This window comes from Peromyscus californicus, unplaced genomic scaffold (assembly GCF_007827085.1).
Source record: "Peromyscus californicus insignis strain IS unplaced genomic scaffold, ASM782708v3 Scaffold_2__1_contigs__length_46816999, whole genome shotgun sequence".
NCBI classification, from domain to species: domain Eukaryota; kingdom Metazoa; phylum Chordata; class Mammalia; order Rodentia; family Cricetidae; genus Peromyscus; species Peromyscus californicus.
Window position 1 is genome coordinate 14,590,216 of NW_026294540.1, and position 18,579 is coordinate 14,608,794.

The following is an 18,579-nucleotide window of genomic DNA, read 5'->3' on the forward strand; positions in this document are numbered from 1 at the left end:
TCTTTTTAACACTAGGTATTTTTCCTCTTTCAAGGATAAAGAGCCAGCTGGGAGGGGTGGGGTACCAAAGACACCCTCCTCCATTCTTGTCAAGTGCAGAGGTTGCTCAAGAGCCCCCTGTGACCCTTTTCTAGGTTGTCTAACACCAGGACAAGCCAAGCATCTCCCTTTTTTATTGGACACTGACTCCCCAAGTCCTCTCCCTGTAGGTGTGGCTAGCCAGGTCATTAGATGCCACATGTGGGCAGCTCCTCTGCTCCTCCAAGCTATGGTGGCGAACAAGAGGGCCTTGCTGTTCAGCTGTGGGCATGTTCCCATTGTTCTGACTTCTGTCATGTTCTGGAGTTGGCTGGGCTGCGGCATGCAGTTGGATCCATCTTTCTTTCTGGGCCTGCCTGCTGGCCCTTCTGACTTCTTTGAAAGCATCTTTGTGGTTGGTCTCACATGAGCGAGCGAGAGAGTGCTTGCATTTCCGGCACAGGTGAGCAATTGGCTGTGTGCCCACGGAGCTTATTTTGCCATTAGTGGGAAAATGGGAAGTTCATCTAATTTCTGCTTATTGCTTTTTCTAAAGTGTCTACATTAGATGCATATTAATTTGCATTAATTTAATGAAGGAAAGCAACAGTACACAATAAAGCAAGCACAAAACTTGAGGATGCTGTAAGTCATACTTTTTAATGGAGATAAATTAATCTGGGGAAGGCTTTGGTAGAACTATGTGTTATTTATGAGGTGGGGGTTGGTATGGCTATGTAGGTATATATATAGCTATGTAGGTAGGTATGGGTAGGTAGAACCTACCTATTCCTGTTCAAGAGAATGGCACCCTCCCTCCTCCTATGCCGAGTCCCGACTTATAATTAAGTCCCTAGACTCAAGTGAGGTGGCTTCCCAGTGACCTCATCTCATTCTGTTCTACCCCCAAGCCCAAGGCTGTCCCCTGTGACAGTGTAGGTACATGTCCCAGGGACAGTCCAGTGACAGGTGCTTCACACCTTTAACAATTCTTTGCATCTGGCCCAAGGAGCCACCCCAGGTCGTAGGAGCTGCCCGCCTACCTTGTGCATCAAAGAACTCCTCTTCTGAGCCCTCATCCGAGTCCCTGGCGATGCTCTGCATTCTCCACTCTGAGATGCTATGTCGGGAGGGGCTGGCTGCAAGGCAAAACCCTCAGGTGACAGTCTGGCCTGCAGAGGAAGGCTCTGTTGAGCCAGTCACAGCAGGCAGGGAGTTGTGATGGCAACTTGGAGGGCTAAGTTGGGCATCATCAGAAAAGTTCACTATAGACAGAGGTTAAGAAACTAGGGGCTGATGGCTAGGGTCCACCTGGGGAGAACTGTCTGGCCCTTTCAAGGGGAGGAGCACTCTGCTGCCTTGTCCAGGGAGAGCTCAGGATGTGAGCTCAGCGGAGCCCTGAAATGTGGCCACAGCAGAGCTGACCAAGAGCGCTGGCTGCAGGGCAACAGGAAGGGATGGAAGACTGAGGTATCGGCTCATCGCATTCCAGTGCCGTCAGCCTAGGGCCAGGCGCACTGGGCTGGGAAGGCACGTCACAGGAGCATGCTGGCTGCACAGGGGAGACCTTGCTTCATGTTGTCGTCCAGGATCTGATACCTTGAAGCTGTCTCCTATCACTGGGGGGCCTGCCCAGAATCACTCCCCAGAGTTCCACAGTCACAGACTGTCTGGGGCTTACAGGTAAGTCTGGAGGTGCTGCTTGGAAGAGGCAGCTTCACTTCATGGTGAAGCCCCACCTGGTACCAATTAGAACGTGAAAGACTCCACAGAGTTAGCTCCACTATGTCCGGAGAAAAGAGCCAGAGCTACAAGGACACAGCAGGGGCATGTCCACCCTGGAAACTGGAAAGGTGGGCCTTGAATCAAAAGGCAGGAACCCCAACTCACCTCCCCGCTTGGAGGACCTTGAGGACTTGGAGGAGGTGGACCACTGCTTCTTCAGGCCCCGCCCCCGGGACTCCCCATTGCTGTTGCTGGGTTCACAGGGTGCTCCGGATGCCTGCTCCTGAACAGTGCTCTCCTTGCAGAGCTCCGATGCTCCTCCATCCTCTGCAAACTGGGCCATCTTTCGGGACAGCATGAGCTGTACTTCTCTTTCCAGTTCTCGGATGTTCTCCATGCTCAGCCCATACCACTCATCCTGCCAGCACCAGGCCTGCCGGTGAGCCCGCACCATGACCCGCCGCAGGCCTGCACAGAGCCAGAGGACAGAGGTGGGTTTACGGCAGAGGCCGTGTGCCCTGTGCACAGAGCCAGAGGACAGAGGGGCTTGCAGCAGAGACTGTGTGCCCTGTGCACAGAGCCAGAGGACATAGGTGGGCTTACGGCAGAGACCGTGTGCCCTGTGCACAGAGCCAGAGGACAAAGGGGCTTACGGCAGAGGCCGTGTGCCCTGTGCACAGAGCCAGAGGACAGAGGTGGGCTTACGGCAGAGGTCGTGTGCCCTGTTCACAGAGCCAGACGACAGAGGTGGGCTTACGGCAGAGGCCGTGTGCCCTGGGGCACAGCTGTAGGTCAGCTAAAGTCACTGCTCATCTGTGTCTCAGTTCTTCTATCGCCAACCTAGAGAACTGGTCCCAGATGACCTGGGGGGCTCACTTACAGGGCAAGGCTTGTTAAGTAGAGGCTCTGGCCAGAAGCCACAGCTCACTGGAGGGGCTTCATGCCCCAGGGAGAAGTGTCCTGTACTTCCTAAGAGTCTCCTGTTGAATTTCCCACAGAGGATCAGATTTTAAAAGGGGTCGGATTCTGTGTGTGTGTGTGTGTGTGTGTGTGTGTGTGTGTGTGTGTGTGTGTGTATGAAAGCCTGAGGTCAACACTGGGTCTCTTTCCTCTACTGGTGTTCCACCTTATTGTTTTGAAGCAGGACCCCTCATTGAACCTAGAATTTGCTGATCTGGCTAGACTGGGTGCCAGCAAGTGCCAGGAATTCTTCTGTCTCTGCGCTCCCAGCACTTGGACTATAGGCATACACTATGGTTGGTTTATGTGGGATCAGACCTCAGGTCCTCATGGTTTGGTGGCAAGCACTTTACTCACTGAGCCAGCTCCCCTGCCCTGATCTTTCTTTAAAAAAAAAGAAAAGAAAAAAAAAAAAAAAAGCTGGATGCAGTGCCACAGCAATCCTAGCACGTGGGACATGGAGGCAGGAGTTCAAGGTCATAAAGACGTCCTTGGCTAATGCTGAGTTGGAGGCAAACTTGAGTCACATGAGACCCCGCTTCAAAACAAAACAAAACAACAAACAAACAAACAACAACCACAAACCAAACACCCAAAACAGGGACGGGGAGTGAGAAAGCCCAGTGGGTCAGACCCTCGACGTCAAGCCTGACAGCGGAGGTCAGTCCCTGGAACCCACACTGGAGAGGGAAGGATGTCCTCTGACCTCAACAGCACTGGCTGCTCTTCCAAAAGATCAGAGTTCAGTTCCCAGCACCCATATCAGGCTGCTCATGACCACCTGTAACTCTGGCTCCGAGAGATCCAATACCCTCATTTGGCCTCCACAGGTATCTGCACTCACATGCACATTCACACACACACACACACACACACACATACAGAGACACACAAATGGAATTTAAAAAAGCATAAAAGGAAGTAAAACATTAATGTCCACACCACCCAGCAAAGGAACGTAGTGTTGGGGTTCTTCAAAAACTCCTCTCTACCTAAAAGCACAAGATTTTGTGTTTGTTGGTTGCTGTTTCTGGGTTGAGTGTGCAGATGTGTTTCTTACAGTGTGTTGGAATGGTCTGGCTGGTGATATTTACATGTATGTGCTGTGCTGTGTGTTTTCTGCCATATGCTTCTCTGGCTGAGTCTCACACTCTTATGTGGCTCTGGGTGTGGGGTTTGCTGCAGCACCACATTGATGCATTTGAAACACTGTTTTATTTAGTCCTTTTCCTGCTAGTGGATCTTTTGACTTATATGTATAATTTTTCTTTTTCTTTTTTCTTTTTCTTTTTGGTTTTCGAGACAAGGTTTCTCTGTGTAGCCCTGGCTGTCCTAGAACTCACTCTATAGACCAGGCTGTCCTTGAACTCAAGGAGATTCACCTGCCTCTGCCTCCCGGGTGCTGGGATTAAAACTGTGTGCCACCACTGCCCAGCTAATTTTTCTGTTTTGTGGCTCTGAACATTCTGACATGTACATGAGTTTTTCCAGGGGACATCCTTGAGAGGAGTAATGGCTGGTTCTCAGGGCACGCATCCTCTGCTTTCTTAGAGAACTCTGAGCAGCCTTCCAAGAGGCTCAGCTCTGGCATGGCTTCAGGCTTTACCCCCTCCTCCCTCTCATGCCCCATGCTTCCTTTCCTGATTCACAGGCATTCTGAGAGGCCAGCTCTGGAGACTTCTGCTCACCCATGGAGCGGGATGGTGTGCTCCTTCAGCCAGGGCTGACGGTATCCATTGTTTACACCTGAGGGCAGGCTCAGATACAATACTAGCGAGTCTCAGTTTCCTTTCCTGGGCCCACAGTCTACTCCAACCCAACAGGGAAAGGCTTCCTCGTGGGCTGGCTGGGAGGGAAGGTCAGGCACAAAGGGGGCAGATTAAGTTTTGGGGGGTTCCTTCTTCCAGAGTACTTGTCAGCACACTGATGTCCACAGTGCTCAGACAGGGCTGGGTCACGTCTGTCTGCAGCTCTGCAGAACTGCTAGCATGACGTCCACGTCCCAGATGAGGACAGTGGGACTCAGAGAGGCAACGCTGATGGCTGCTAGGGCAGTGTGGGGACTGCGTGTCACAGCTGTCCTAACGACCGAATCCTCACCCTCCTTTCTGAAGAGAGAGCTACATTTGGGAAGCTGGCTCCTTAGGGTTTTGCCAGAATCTCAGGGGCTATATGGGGACAGGGGGCTCACAGAGCCTGGGAAGCACGATCTCCAGGACCAGGAGCCCCACGTGGGTCATATGGTGCAGACTAGAGTACAGGGTAGGACAAGTCAGCAAGGCTGGAGAAAGGAAAGGGCCAGGGTAGCCCACAGTCCTCTCAGCTCTCATGCTGCCCGTGAGATGAGGCCTGTGCTCCCGTTTTAGAAGGGTCAGACTACAAACAGGAGGGAAGGCCCAGTGGCGTGGGCAGGCTGACTAATATCCAGGCTGCCTCTCCAAGCCTGTCCTCCTGGCCTGAGGTCTCAGAGTCAGGGATGTGGGAAGGTCGTAAGGAGGTTGCCTGGGTCAGTCTCAGCTAGCATGGGTCAGACAGACTGGAGGGGTGTGTCCCACCCTTCTCCTGCCCCCTTTCTGAATGGGCATGGGCACCGTAGGAGCCTGCTGGAAAAGGAGCAGGAGATGAGCTGGTGAAACTCTCCCATGCTGTACAGCACCATCAAGGCTGTCGCATACACATCATCTCTGCCCTTCCAGGTGGGAGGCCCCCTACTCAGAGCCTAGCGCGCTGCTGAAGGCACGGACGCCTTCCATAGGCTCTAGCATCCGTACTGAATGGGGCTGTCTGGTGAACCTCCACTGCCAGTGCAGTGTCTGTTCTGGGTTCAGTTTATGTGTGAGGAGGTCTTTGTTTCATCCTCTATAAACAGGGCAACAGCGCCCCCATCATGGGTAATCATGAGTCAATGTCACAAGGGTGGAGCATGTTGTCAATGGTGCGCCTCTCTTCGTGCCTGAAGTCCATCTCCCTTGTTTGTGGTGTCTTCCTAGATGTTCCTGTGGGGTCATGAGTCTAGGGCTCCAAGGGAAGAGAAGAGGAGCCTTGGACAGCATCCCTTGGCTGAGAGCTCCCAGACATCTGTTGGTCCACCTGTTTCTCAGACACCTGCTCTGGGAAGGCCATGTGGGTGTGAAGGGCACTGTATCTGAGCCACTCTGCATCTGGAACTTCCAGCCTGTGAAGAGGCAGAGCTACGGACTAGCTAGGGTCTGGACCTCCTCAGGTAGAGGAAAGAAAAGGATGGGAGCCAGAGGCCCCAGTGGCAGAAGGGGGGCTGTCTACAGAGGCTTCTGGCTTGAGTGGGGTGCAGGCTACACTATCAGATACCAGCCAGGTCAGGAATGTCTGGGCAATGCATGGGGCATGTGCATGGACAGCAGGCACACCGGTCAGGGATGGCCCAGACAAGAGTGGGGAAAGGAGCCGGGCACAGGCTTTGGGGTCTGTGGTGGCTGTTCTTGGTTCTCAAGATGACTACATCTGGAATTAACTAAAGTCCCAGCAGTTGGGCCCATCTGTGAGAGACTGTTATTGATTGGATTGTTTGAGGTAGGAAGACCCACCCTAAAGTGGGGCCACACCTTCTGGTGGCAGCCTATATAAAGGGCATAGAAGAAGGAAGCTTTTGCTCCTTTCCTGCTTGCCCTCACTGTCACTGGTAAGTCTAGTTCTTCACTGATATTAGAGCCTACTTTTTCTGGAGTCCAGTGTATACTGAAGAGCAGGTGAGACATCCAGCCTCATGGACCAAACAACTAACTACTGGATTCTTGGACTTTTCATCAGGAGACAGTTTGTTCTCCCTCTCTCTCTGTATATCAGTTCCATTTTTTCTAGGGAACCCTGACTTAATACAGGGTCATCTTTTAGGAGTAAAGTGTAAGTACACAATCACGGCACATGGAGCATGGAGGCAGACAGGCAGGCACACCCCACCCCTGCACACACTCACCTGTGTCGTGGATGAATCTTTCTATCTTGGACTGCATGCCCCAGTATCGGAACTCCACCTTGCAGAGCTTGTAGGCGCACATGATGGGGAGGAGCCGCTTCTTGTACTCCTGGATCCAGTTGTCAGACAGCGGCCCCCGGCGAGTCTTGACTGACTGGAATATCTTGGGGTCTTCTTCTGTCTTATACTCATTGGGAGGTACAGGATCCTTGACGATGTCGATGATGTCTATGGGGACACCCTGTGAGTGGTCATGTCTGCCCCAAGTCTATCCACCCTTTCCAGGACTCATTGTGTATGATGCTGTGTGTGTGTGTGTGTGTGTGTGTGTGTGTGTGTGTGTGTGTGTGTGTGCGCGTGTGTGTGTGTGTGCGCCTTTCCTGTTGCCTTTAGTGTGTGTGTGTAACACTGGGATTGACCCTAAGACCTCACACATGCTAGATAAATGCTCTATTACTGAGCTACATCACCAACCCTATCTTTACTTTTTATTTTAAGACAAGGTCATATACTAAGTTGTCCAGGTGGCTTCATCTCAGCCTGTAGTGGGTAGCCATTCCAGCTTTGATCTGGAAGTTCCAACCCCCATTGAGACTTCGGCAACTGTCACGCCTACAAGGCGGGGCCAAGGGAGGCGCCTGGAGACCTGAGATCTGGATGGGCGGCGCGCACTCACTCGGTTCCGGGACCTTGGACGGTGAAGGTGGGCCAAGCAGAGCTCCAGAGAACACTGCTGGACTGCGATACACCTTCCCCAGACCCCGCGAACTACCTATCCCTTAACTTGTAAGTTACGCCATTAAATAAATCTCCTTTTAACTACATGGAGTGGCCTTAATAATTTCACCAATATCAGCCTGTACTATCTGGCCTGGTTCTTGTAACTCTTCTGAAGTCAGCTTGACACCATGGTCCATGTGTGGAGGTAAATGAGCCAGTGAGCCAAGGAGACCATGGAAAGAAAATTCCCATGAAGAATATGGGGTAGGGAAGGGCAGACCAGGGTGAGAAATCTTTCCAGAGTAGGGTGGCATTTTGGCCACAGGAGTAGAACTGGGAGGCTCAAATGGCCCACGTAGCACTGGTGCTGGACTGGGTTGGGATCTTGGGGAACCCCTGGGATGCCTGCTGAGGGCAGGGGACTATTGTGGAGGTGACGGAGAATCAGGAGGCAATGGTCCTTTCTCACTAGGCTAGGCTCCTGGATAGTGCCTAAGCAAGTAGACCTGGGCCAGAGGTTACCCTCCAGAAGAGGCTGCAGAACTGTGTTAGGCCCTCAGATGTGTTTTGTTTGACATTTTGTTAAATATTGTATCAATGTTTAAGAATTGGGGGATTTCACATGAAAACCTCTATCTCTGATTTCTCTTTAAAAAGATTTAGCAGGGCATGGTGGTGTATACTTTTAATCCCAGCACTCGGGAGGCAGAGGTAGTCAGATCTCTGTGAGTTCGAGGCCAGTCAGGACTACCTAGTGAGACACTGTCTAAAACAAAATAAGCTTAACAAATGGAGACAGTTTCCTGCACAGTCGCATCAGCCGGAGAGCAAAGGAGCAAAGGCCACCATCGCTCCAGTCACAGATGCCGTAATACGGGCCAGCCCACCCGAGGCAGGGGGTTCACAAATGGCTTTTAGCCGGACAGTGCCCCAAGAGTACACACGCACACTTACAGGGAGGAGAAAGCTGACAGACCTGGCATGCACACCAAGGACATGGAAGCCTGCCCTGCCTCACTCTGTCCCCCGACACCCCACCTAAGAATCTAACCTACTCTCAGGATGAGATCAGGTGAGGGCCTGGGGCGGGAATGCTGCCCACTGGGCTTCAGCCTTCATGCTCACCTGTTATCAGCTGGTTCTTTTCCACAGGAGTCAGACTGAACACATTATTGTTTTCCCCAGTATCAGTCTTATAAAAGGTTTCAATGTCAATGGAGAACTTCTCCACAAAGGGACAGGTGAACCTGAGAGAAAGAACACCCATCAGGACCAGACTCTGGAGGGGCTGTGACTAGCGAGCAGTCTGCTGGGCCACACTGGAAAGAAAGTAAGGTGGACAGGTAGTGTGGTCGACTGAATGAGGATGGCCCCCACAGGCTCATATACTTGGTCCCTAGCTGATGGAACTATTTGGGAAGGGTTAGGAGGTGTGGCCTGGCTGGAGGAGGTGTGTCACCGGGGGTGGGCTTTGAGGTTTCAAAAGTGCATGCCATTCCCAGATAGTGCTCTGTCTCTCCCTGCTTCATGCTTGTGGAGAAGGTGTGAGCTCTCAGCACTGCTCCAGCACCACGGCTGCCTGCCTGCTGCCATGCTCCCTGCCGTGATGGTCATGGACTCACCCTCTGAACTGCAGGCCCCAATAAGCTCTTTCTTCTATAAATTGCCTTGGTCATGGTGTCTATTCACAGAAGCAGAAATGTAACTAAGATAGCAGGGTGTGACGGTCACGTCTATTTCCTGTAATACCATCTTGTCCTAAGAGTAGCCAGACTAGCTTGAGGGAGAGAGAGGGATGGGGATGAGAGTTGTTGAACTCCCTTGGTAGCTTCTAGCAGCCTCACACCTGGCATCCACGTGAGTGTGGTATGGTGGGAATACATGCACAGCCACAGTGGCAGTGTGCTATGGAGTCAGTGGATCTGGGCAGACACTCCTGGCACATGACACCAGCAAGAAGCCCACTCTGACAACAGAACAGCTCCTCCCTGGGATAGAGAAGAGCTCTCTGAAACGCAAAACTAGCTCTCAGCATTTTCCAGGTACGGGGTTTGTAGGGAGGAAGCCCTGGAAGGCTAAAGGCCCTTGCTCAGTGAGAGCTAGCACTGAGGGGAAAGAGAGAAGATCCTCTGCTGGGGTTCTGAGAAAAGCCTTGCTTACCGTAGGATGTATTAAACACCACTACAGAAGCTGAGAGTCTCAGAGCTGGGAGACCTTGGACCATCTGGTCTACCTTCAGCTCACACTTCTTCCCCGCAGGCTGTCACTGCACATGGGAACTTAGTGAATGCTCCTTCCCTGACCTTTCCTAGATGCCAGCCCTTGTTTGATCCCTGCTCTCATGACCTCCATTGGCATTTCTGGGAGGCAGGCACACAGGGGCATCTGTCCCCTTCCTGCCTATGACCACCTGTGAACCATTAGGGAACATGTGTGAGGCAGAGTTTGATGTTTTTAGGGGTGCAGGGGTTGAGCCTGCCAGGAGAGTACCTGGACACATGCTAAGGAGTTCCCCTAGCAGATGGCATGCTGAGGAGGTAGAAGCAGGCACACCTGGTTCGGGTGTAGGGGTAGGCGTTCCAGGACTCCTCCACCACCCGCAAAGCTGCCTTGGGCAAGATGGAGCGGAACCAGCCAGGGATGTGCATGCCCACATGATACACCTTGTGGGTATACTGCCCAGAGCCACCAGGACCATCCGTGTAGGGCCGATTCTCCAGGATCTCCACGCCACTGCCTTGTCCATGGGTCTCATTGCGGCTTTTCTTCTACGGGGGATAAACATATTGATGAGAAGAGGCTCAGAGGACTGAGAACAGGAAAGGTCTGTGGCCTTGGGGCTGGCTCTTTCTGTGTCATTTCAGGACACCCCAGCCTCCTAAATCTACACTGTGGCTCTATGAGCCCCAAGCCTCCTAATGGAAGTGAATAGAGTCCTGGATTTCCTCTTTAAGTCCAAGTATTGAAAGCACAAAGCATCTATTTTGACTCCTATCTATCCTAGGACTGAGCATTCCCAAGATGCCCACTTCCCCCTCTTCCTCTTCTTCCTCCTCCCTGTCTTTGAGACAGGGTCTCTGGCTGACCTGAACTTCCTATATAGACCAGGCTGGCCTTAAACTTGAACTCACTTGATCTGCCTAACTCTCCCTCCTGAGTGCTGGGGTTAAAGGTGAGCACTGCCACATCTGGTCTCTCTCTCTCTTTCTCTCTCTCTCTTTCTCTTTTTTCTTTTTGAGACAAGGTCACTGTGTAGCCCAGGATGGTCCTGATTTGCATTTCCCCTGACTCAGCCCCCTACTGGGATTACAAGTATGTCTCCTCACACCAGTGTTGAATGCCTCCTTTCCTGCTTCTGCTCAGTTTTGTACTGTTTGTTCCAGCCACAATAATTAGGCAATAAAAAGAAATAATAAGAGGCATCCAAACTGGAAACAAAAAAGTAAATCATTTTAGTTTGTTGAGGACATAATCTTTATATAGAAAACTCTAAAGAATTCTCCTTAAATCTCTCAGGCTTAATTAAATGAATTCAGCAAAGCTTTGGAACACAAAATCAACACAGTAAGCTGAAGAACACAAAAAGGAAAGAAACTGTTGCATTTACAACAGCATTTGCAAGAACAAACAAGAGTACATTTAGACACAGGTGAACACTTGTACACCGAGAGCACAGACCCAAAAGAAATTAAAGACCTGCACAACTGGAAAATGTCCTCCCTTCACAGGTTAGAAGACTAAGTTCTGTTAAGACAACAATCATCCCCAAAGAAGCCCACAGGACCTGCCATCGCCAGCAAAATTCTAGTGTCGTTTTTTTTTTTTTTTTTTTTTTTTTTTTAGGAACAGCAAATGGATGCTACAATTTATATGTTCCTGCCAGAGACCCCAGACATCTGAAAACAACAACAACAACAACAACAACAACAACAAAAGCAAGCTGGAATCTCATACTTCCCTCTCTCACACAAAACCCTGTACTTGAATGCCACATTACTCCCAACAGCCAGAAGGTGGAACGGTCCGTCCATCTGACCACCAGCTGAAGAAAGGGTCCACTGGACTGGGGAGACGGCTCCATGGGTAAGAGTGTGTGCTGTGCAAGTGTGAGGATCTGAGTTCAGAACCCCGGAGGCCATGGACAGCCATGTGTGGCTGCACGCATGACTGTAACCCCAGCACTGTGGAGAGACCCCGTCTCAGAATAACAGGGGGAGAAAAATAGGTAGCACTGCCCTCTGGCTCTGCATGTGAAGAAATGTTTGCTCAGGACTTTTGCGGTCCTTGGGACACACAGGTTTGCTGGGGGCTAAAAAAATGCTGTTTTCAGACCTGGCGCTGATTACAAGGGTGTATTCATTTGCCGTGAGCCCACCACAGTGGTGCTTATGACCCATGCACTTTCTATATGTGCAGATTCTTGAATTAAAAGTAAAGACTGATGGTTGGTGTGCTTGCTCTAAATGGAACATATACAGCACCCCATCCAAGGCTCACGGAACACTGTGGAACTGGGGACAGAAAGAATGTAGAAGCCTGAAGATGGGGAGGTGTGTTGCAAAAAGTTGTCTCCTGGACACAACAGCGTCATTGTGTTCAGGAACTCATCGCAGCCATAGTTACTCACAAAGTTGTGCAAGGTTGGGGAGGCCTCAGGGGGCCTTTGGCAGTTAATGGTGGCTTGGGAGGGGCTGTCAGCTGCCACTTCCCTCAGTGGTGCGGCCATTGGTAAGCTGCCCATGCCCGTAAGTAATTTCTCACCCATGCTCATGCAAGCAACCCTAATCAAACTCACTGGGCCCCAGGCACACAGAAAGACATGAATGGAGGTGGGGCCTTGTTGGGATTCAGCGGGATGGAGCAGAGATGAGACTGTGCAATAGCAAGAGGTGAAGACAACTAAAATTCATTATGTACATATATAAAACTGTCAAAAAATTAAAATTAAAACAGCGAAGAGCAGCTGGGCATGGTGCTCATGCCTGTAATTCTAGCAGAAGCAGGGAGATGATGAATTCCGGTTTAGCCTGGGCTATTCCAAAAAAATAAATAAATAAATCTCTCTGAAAATACCTACCACCAAAACAAAAAAAGCAAAGAGAGTTCCAGCAAGACTGCTCAGTGGATAGGCGCCTGCCACCAAGCCTGGCCACTGAGTTCAATCCCTAGGAACCACACAGAACTGACTCCTGGAAGTTTCCCTCTGACCACCACACACGTGCCATGGAATACATGCCTCCCTGCCCCGCCCCCAAAAGGAAAATACTTTTTCTTGAGAGAGAGAGGATCTCTCTGTGTAGTCCTGGCTCATTATGTAGACTAGGCTGGCCTTGAACTCACAGAGATCTGCCTGCCTCTGCTTCCCAAGTGCTGGGATTAAAGACGTGTGCCACCATGCCTGGCCCAAATAAATGTAATTTTTTTAAAAAGTGAAGAGAAACCCAGAAATGTGCAAGCCAGTGAGAAGTCGCACTGCAAGGAAAAGCTTTACCGTCACAAAAGCTTCGGCCTCTGAGGACAGCTGGTCCCTGTCTGCCTCCGGAAGACAGTGAAGTCTAGCTTGTAAGTAGGGGGTACGGTCTGCAAGGCTCCAAAGTCCAGATAGCTCTCAGGTGTTTCTGAGAAAGGACTGAGGATACAGGCGTGGAGGCCCCGGGGAGAGAGAGGTGATGTTCTGGCTTAGTCATTGATGCTGTCACATGGTGGTAAGGACATGGGACAGAGAAAAGTTGAGCTTGATCTGGACCAGTAAGGCATCAGATAGGGCCACTCACAGATCACACTGGGCTGAGATGTACATGCTGTGGGCAAGGAAAGAGCCAGGGAGAGGAGGAGCCCCAGAGGGAATGTCAAGCCTGAGCAGACACCTATCTCAGTCTGTACCTCACATACAGAATGGGGCACTCCACATCCATAAGTGAGGAAACTGAGTCACAGGGCACTAGCTGCAGCTCACTCAAGGTGACAGCTGACTCCCAGACTACAGGCACTTGGGACAGTATGGAGACAGAGAGGAAGAAGCTGCAGATAGCATGAATCTCAGGAACCACACAGGCATCCCCTCCTATTGGGTGGGCCTGTAAGAGTGAGGGCATCCATGCCTGAAGTGGTGCTGGCAGATGACATGTGTACACAGGAATACATGGGCATGTACAGTGGTCTCCTCCAGGATGCCATCCGAGTGTTCTCTTCAGAACCCATCTAGACTATATAAGTCCCGCTTTGGGCTATCACTCTTCTCAGTATTCCAGCTACTGGGCATGACTCAGTCTCCCAGGTGAGCAATGCTGTGTTACAGCTACTTTTAAATGTTATTGGTCTACTCTACTGCAGAGGCCCACAGCAGGGTCTGGGCTGGGGCCAGGCACAGGCTGCCTGCAGAGACACCTAGTGATGCTGGGGTGGACTGTGTGTCCTGGGATCAGCACATGACTGGAGAGACTGAGGACTGTGGCCCGTTCCTGGGCTTAAGCACTGAGGCTGCTGGTCAGGATGTCTATGTCCATGTGACTTTTCTGTACACATGTGTGAGACAAGCATGTATGCGTGTGAGCCAAGAGCCTATGGAGACACGAGAGCAGGACAATATTCTTAGAGCTGCCTGTGGGTGGATGCGGTCTTACCCCTGTGTCTCAGCATCGGGAAGCTAAGCCAAGAGGTGCTGTGTGTGTGAGGTTGGTCTGGACTACGTAAATGGGAAGGAGAAACAGACAAAGACTTCCTGGGAGGACATTTGTCATGGATGGAGAAACTGAGGAACAGGAATCAAGTGTGAGCCTACTCAGTTAGAATGACAGAGAGGCCGAGGAGGCAGCAGGGGTTTTGGCAGGGGTCCCGGCATCACACAGGGCCACAAACCCCCTAATGGACATGACTCTCTCACTGTTGCTGTTGACATCTTATTAGAAACATATTCCCTGATATAAAAGCTAAAATTATCCAAAGAAAATGCAGGAGTAAGTTTTTATGACCTCGGGTTAGACAATGGTTTATAAATGTGACACGAAAACTGCAAAGATTATTTAAAAAGGCAGATGGGGGGCGCTGGTCTGATCTTAGGTGGGACCGATGTCTATTCATGGCAAAGGGGCACCTTGTCACTCACGTGTGCAGATGGCCACAATGCCTACATGGAAGATGGGATGTGGTCCCTTACAGAGGCAGAAATGGGTGGAAATGACTTCTATAGTCTGCAAGGGAAGCTAGAAATGTAATCCTTCAGCAGGAAAGTAGCAAAAACATAAATCACAAGAGACAGATAAACTGGATTCAATGAAAATTAATAGCCGGGCGGTGGTGGTGCACGCCTTTAATCCCAGCACTTGGGAGGCAGAGGCAGGCGGATCTCTGTGAGTTCGAGGCCAGCCTGGGCTACAGAGTGAGTTCCAGGAAAGGCGCAAAACTACAGAGAAACCCTGTCTCGAAAAACCAAAAAAAAAAAAAAAAAAGAAAATTAATAACGTGTGTTCCATAGAAAGAAAGTTTAAAAAGCTTGTATAATGAAAGAGAAAACTTGCCAATAATATCTGATGCCAGGAATTTGTATTCAAAACATAAAGAGAATGCCCACAACTCAAAACCAGACAAGAACACATTCACAAATGGTCCAAAGACTTGAACAGTCATGTCTCTGCAGAAGACCTACAAAGAGCCAGTGACTGTCTGAAGGATGCTTAACAACATAAACAGTCAGGAAACACCAGCCGGACGGCACCAAGCCGAATGCAGAAATTGGAGGCCTCATACATAGCTGGTGGGGTGGACACAGTGCGGTGGTTCCTCATACAGCCACAGAGTGAACCAGCACCTCTACAGGCAGGCACAGAGTCAAAACAAAGGAAAACCTATCTATTCACAGACTTCTGGATGATACTTATATACAATCACCAAAAGGCAAAGATAGTTCAGATGTCCATCAGCAGATGGGAAAACAAATGTGGTCCATTCATCCGTTGGAGCGACCTCCAGCCATGAGGAGGAATAAAACATTGATGTTGGCTGAAAGGCAGGTGAGCCCTGAAGACATGGGGAGTGACAGAAGGCAGTCACAAAAGGTTGCAGATCACAGGATCCCATCAATGGGACTGTCCAGAAGAGGCAAGCCCCAGAGTCCAAAAGCCAACTGCTGGCTGCCGAGGGCTGGAGTGCGGACAATGGTGCGTTCTCGAGCTAACAATGTCCTACACTAAAGTAAAACTAGCCATTTCTTAACACAGTCAAAACAGGAAAACATGCTGACCCTCTGTGGTAGTCAGTTTTAGCTGTGAACTTGACACAAATCTAGACCCACCCTGGGAAGAAAGCCTCAATGAGGACTTATCTAGAGCAAGTTGGCTTGTGGGCATGTCTGTGGGAACTGTCTTGATTGACATTAATCAAGGTGAGAAGACTCAGCCCACTGTGGGTGGCATCATTCCTTAGGTTTGGGTCCTGGACTGTGCATGAAGACATAAAGTTATATGAGTACTGAGCATGCATGCATTCTTTTCTCTCTGCTTTTGGCCGTGGATGAGCTGTGACAACATGTTGTGAGCTCCTGCAGCCTTGACTTCCTACTGCAATGGACTGTACCCTGGAACTGTGAGCTAAAGTGCTGTGAGATGTCCTCCTGTACACTGTGAATATATGCTGTTCTCACTGGTTAGAAATAAAGCTGTTCTTGCCTATGGCAAGAAAGCTTACAGCCAGGCAGGAAATCCAAATAGAGATACAGAGAGAAGAAGGGCGGAGTGAGGGAGACGCCAGTGGCCGCCCAAGGAGCAACAAGATGCCAGCAGACAGGTAGTGCCAGGGCCACAAGGCAACTTATAGATGAATAGAAATGGATTAAATTATAAGAGCTAGCAAGAAGCTTGAGCCATAGGCCATCCAGTTTGTAATTGATATAAGCCTCTGTGTGTTTACTTGGGTCTGAGCGGCTGCAGGACTGGGCGGGACACAGGAGAACTTCAGCCACACTAAAGTAACCCTTTCTCCCCTAAGCTGCTTGTTGTCATGATATTTATCACAGCAACAGAAAAAAACTAGGACACCTACAGACATACAGATAATATTTATGTACAACATCCAGAAGGTGGTTTCTGCACAAGTCTGTGGATATGCTAACCACCACTGACCTGTCCCCCCCTTCAGATGGGGAATCCTATGGTGTGGAACTTACGAAGTTGTTCTAAAAACAAAGCAACCCTGGTCTTGCCTCTTATATTTACTATGGTTAAGAGGAGCAAATGAGGAGAGTGGGAGGGGCTTGGTGACATTGACAGATGGCACCTAGGTCATCTCTACATGTCCTTCCCAGTGTCTTAAAGGTCCATTTCCTGTTTTACAGGTGCATGTTTGAGGGACTTCCATGGTGATGTGAAGGTATTGCTAAGGCTATCCCTGGTCAGCTTCCCAAACAGCATGTATGTCCCTGTGTACACATGCTCAGGACCTGACCCAAATGCTCACACTGATATTCACATACATGTGCACTCACGAGTGTGCTCCTTCCACACACACTTCATCTCCTCAACTGCCCAGAGTCTGACTTCTGTAGAACACAGTGTTGTGTCCAGATCCAGGGCCCAAAGGGACTAAAGTCTTCTTCAGAAAGAAGGAATATCCTGATGTGGTGATGCTTGGCTTTAATCCCAGCACTTGGGAGGCAGAGGCAGATCTCTGTGAGTTCCAGGTCAGCCTAGTCTATATAGTGAGACTATGTCTAGGAAGGATGGAAGGAGGGAAGGAGGGAAGGAGGGAAGGAGGGAAGGAGGGAGGGAAGGAAGGAAGGAAGGAAGGAAGGAAGGAGGGAAGGAGGGAAGGAGGGAAGGAGGGAAGGAGGGAAGGAGGGAGGGAAGGAAGGAAGGAAGGAAGGAAGGAAGGAAGGAAGGAAGGAAGGAAGGACTGATCCTGGATTGTGGACTAGATTTGAAGCAAGCAGATGTACTAGAGCAGACAACTTGGCTTTCGCCTTTTACAGCAGCTCTGTACCTGTGCGCGACTGTTCTGACTGCACACCCACCACCCTTTAGTCCCCACGCCCTGGAGCACAGGACAGTACAACAGTGACCTATATCACAGATGGTAAGGTGGAGGCTAAGAGAGATGGTGATTGTCTGAGGGTGGAGGAAATCCAAGAGTCCATTTGAGGTCACTTAGCACGTGGTTCTTTGTACAGCACCAGGAGGCTAATACGCTTGCCTGCTGGGAAGCTTGTGAGGAGACGGGCCAGCCACAGGGGTTGGGGCACCTTCAGAGGTTTCTCAGGGTGGAGACAGGGTACCAAGGGTCAGGGAAAACTGAAGAAACAGCAGGGGCAGGGAAGGGTCTTCCATATAGACTCACATGGCACCTACCCTGTTCATTCAAGCACACCTAGGCCTGAGCCACCTCCAAGCTGCCCGCCAGAATGGCCAGCATGCCATCCTCCTCACAGGCTCTAGGGACACCATCCCACCTTCTAGCCTCTGTGGTATGTGGCTGCCTCTCTCATCTTGTCCTGCTTGTCTCCTCCCTGAGTGACTGTGTCCCTTCCTCTTCTTATAGGGACAACAGTCAGTCAACCTGGGGTAGGTCCTAAATCCAAGATGACCTTATCTCAAAAGTTGTAACTAATTATACACACACAGACCCAGGTCTAGAAGAGGTCACACTCTTGAGGCTGTGTGTGAATATGAACTAGGGCCAGGCACTACTCAACTAGCTAGGTAGTTATCTTGATGACCTCCTGTGGTTAGCCTTCAGCCTGTCTGTCAGAGTAACAACACTGACTGTTGATCCCTTGCCTCCTGGAATGGTCCTTGTGTCTCCTGCACAGTCCCACAGGCCTTTCCCCAGGGGTGGTGACTCCATGGGCAGGTCACACCTTCCTGGCCTTACCACCTACAGTATGCCCTCAAGTTACATGAGTATTTGAGTCCTGGGGGTGGAGTGTGAGTGTGTAAGGGACGCGTGGGTGAAGGCATCCTGCTCTAATCCTTTAAAGCCATGACTTCAGAGAAGGAAGAGAGATGTGGCAGACTAGGAGACCTCAGTGCTCCAAGTGCAGAAAGGCAGCCAGCCGCACCTCCAGACAAGGATTGGCTTCCTGGGATCAGCTGTTCTCCTCAGGACAAGCTCTCTGATATCTCTGGGCTGCCTCACTTGTGAAGAGGAAGACCATTACCAGGGCTGCAGGTCATTGTGGGGACTAAAGCAGGTGATGCACTTCAGGTGTAGGGCGC

General features: G+C 50.5%; 1 protein-coding gene across 1 annotated transcript in view; it reads right to left on the reverse strand.

Annotated features, from left to right (window-relative positions):
- The window catches only part of Pitpnm2 (phosphatidylinositol transfer protein membrane associated 2), a 134,263-nt gene that overhangs the window by 16,158 nt on the left and 99,526 nt on the right, over positions 1-18,579 (reverse strand). The window contains 5 exon segments of the mRNA XM_052755423.1: positions 1,062-1,157; positions 1,909-2,211; positions 6,656-6,883; positions 8,501-8,622; positions 9,929-10,143. Of these exon segments, the coding sequence (XP_052611383.1) occupies positions 1,062-1,157; positions 1,909-2,211; positions 6,656-6,883; positions 8,501-8,622; positions 9,929-10,143 (964 nt within the window).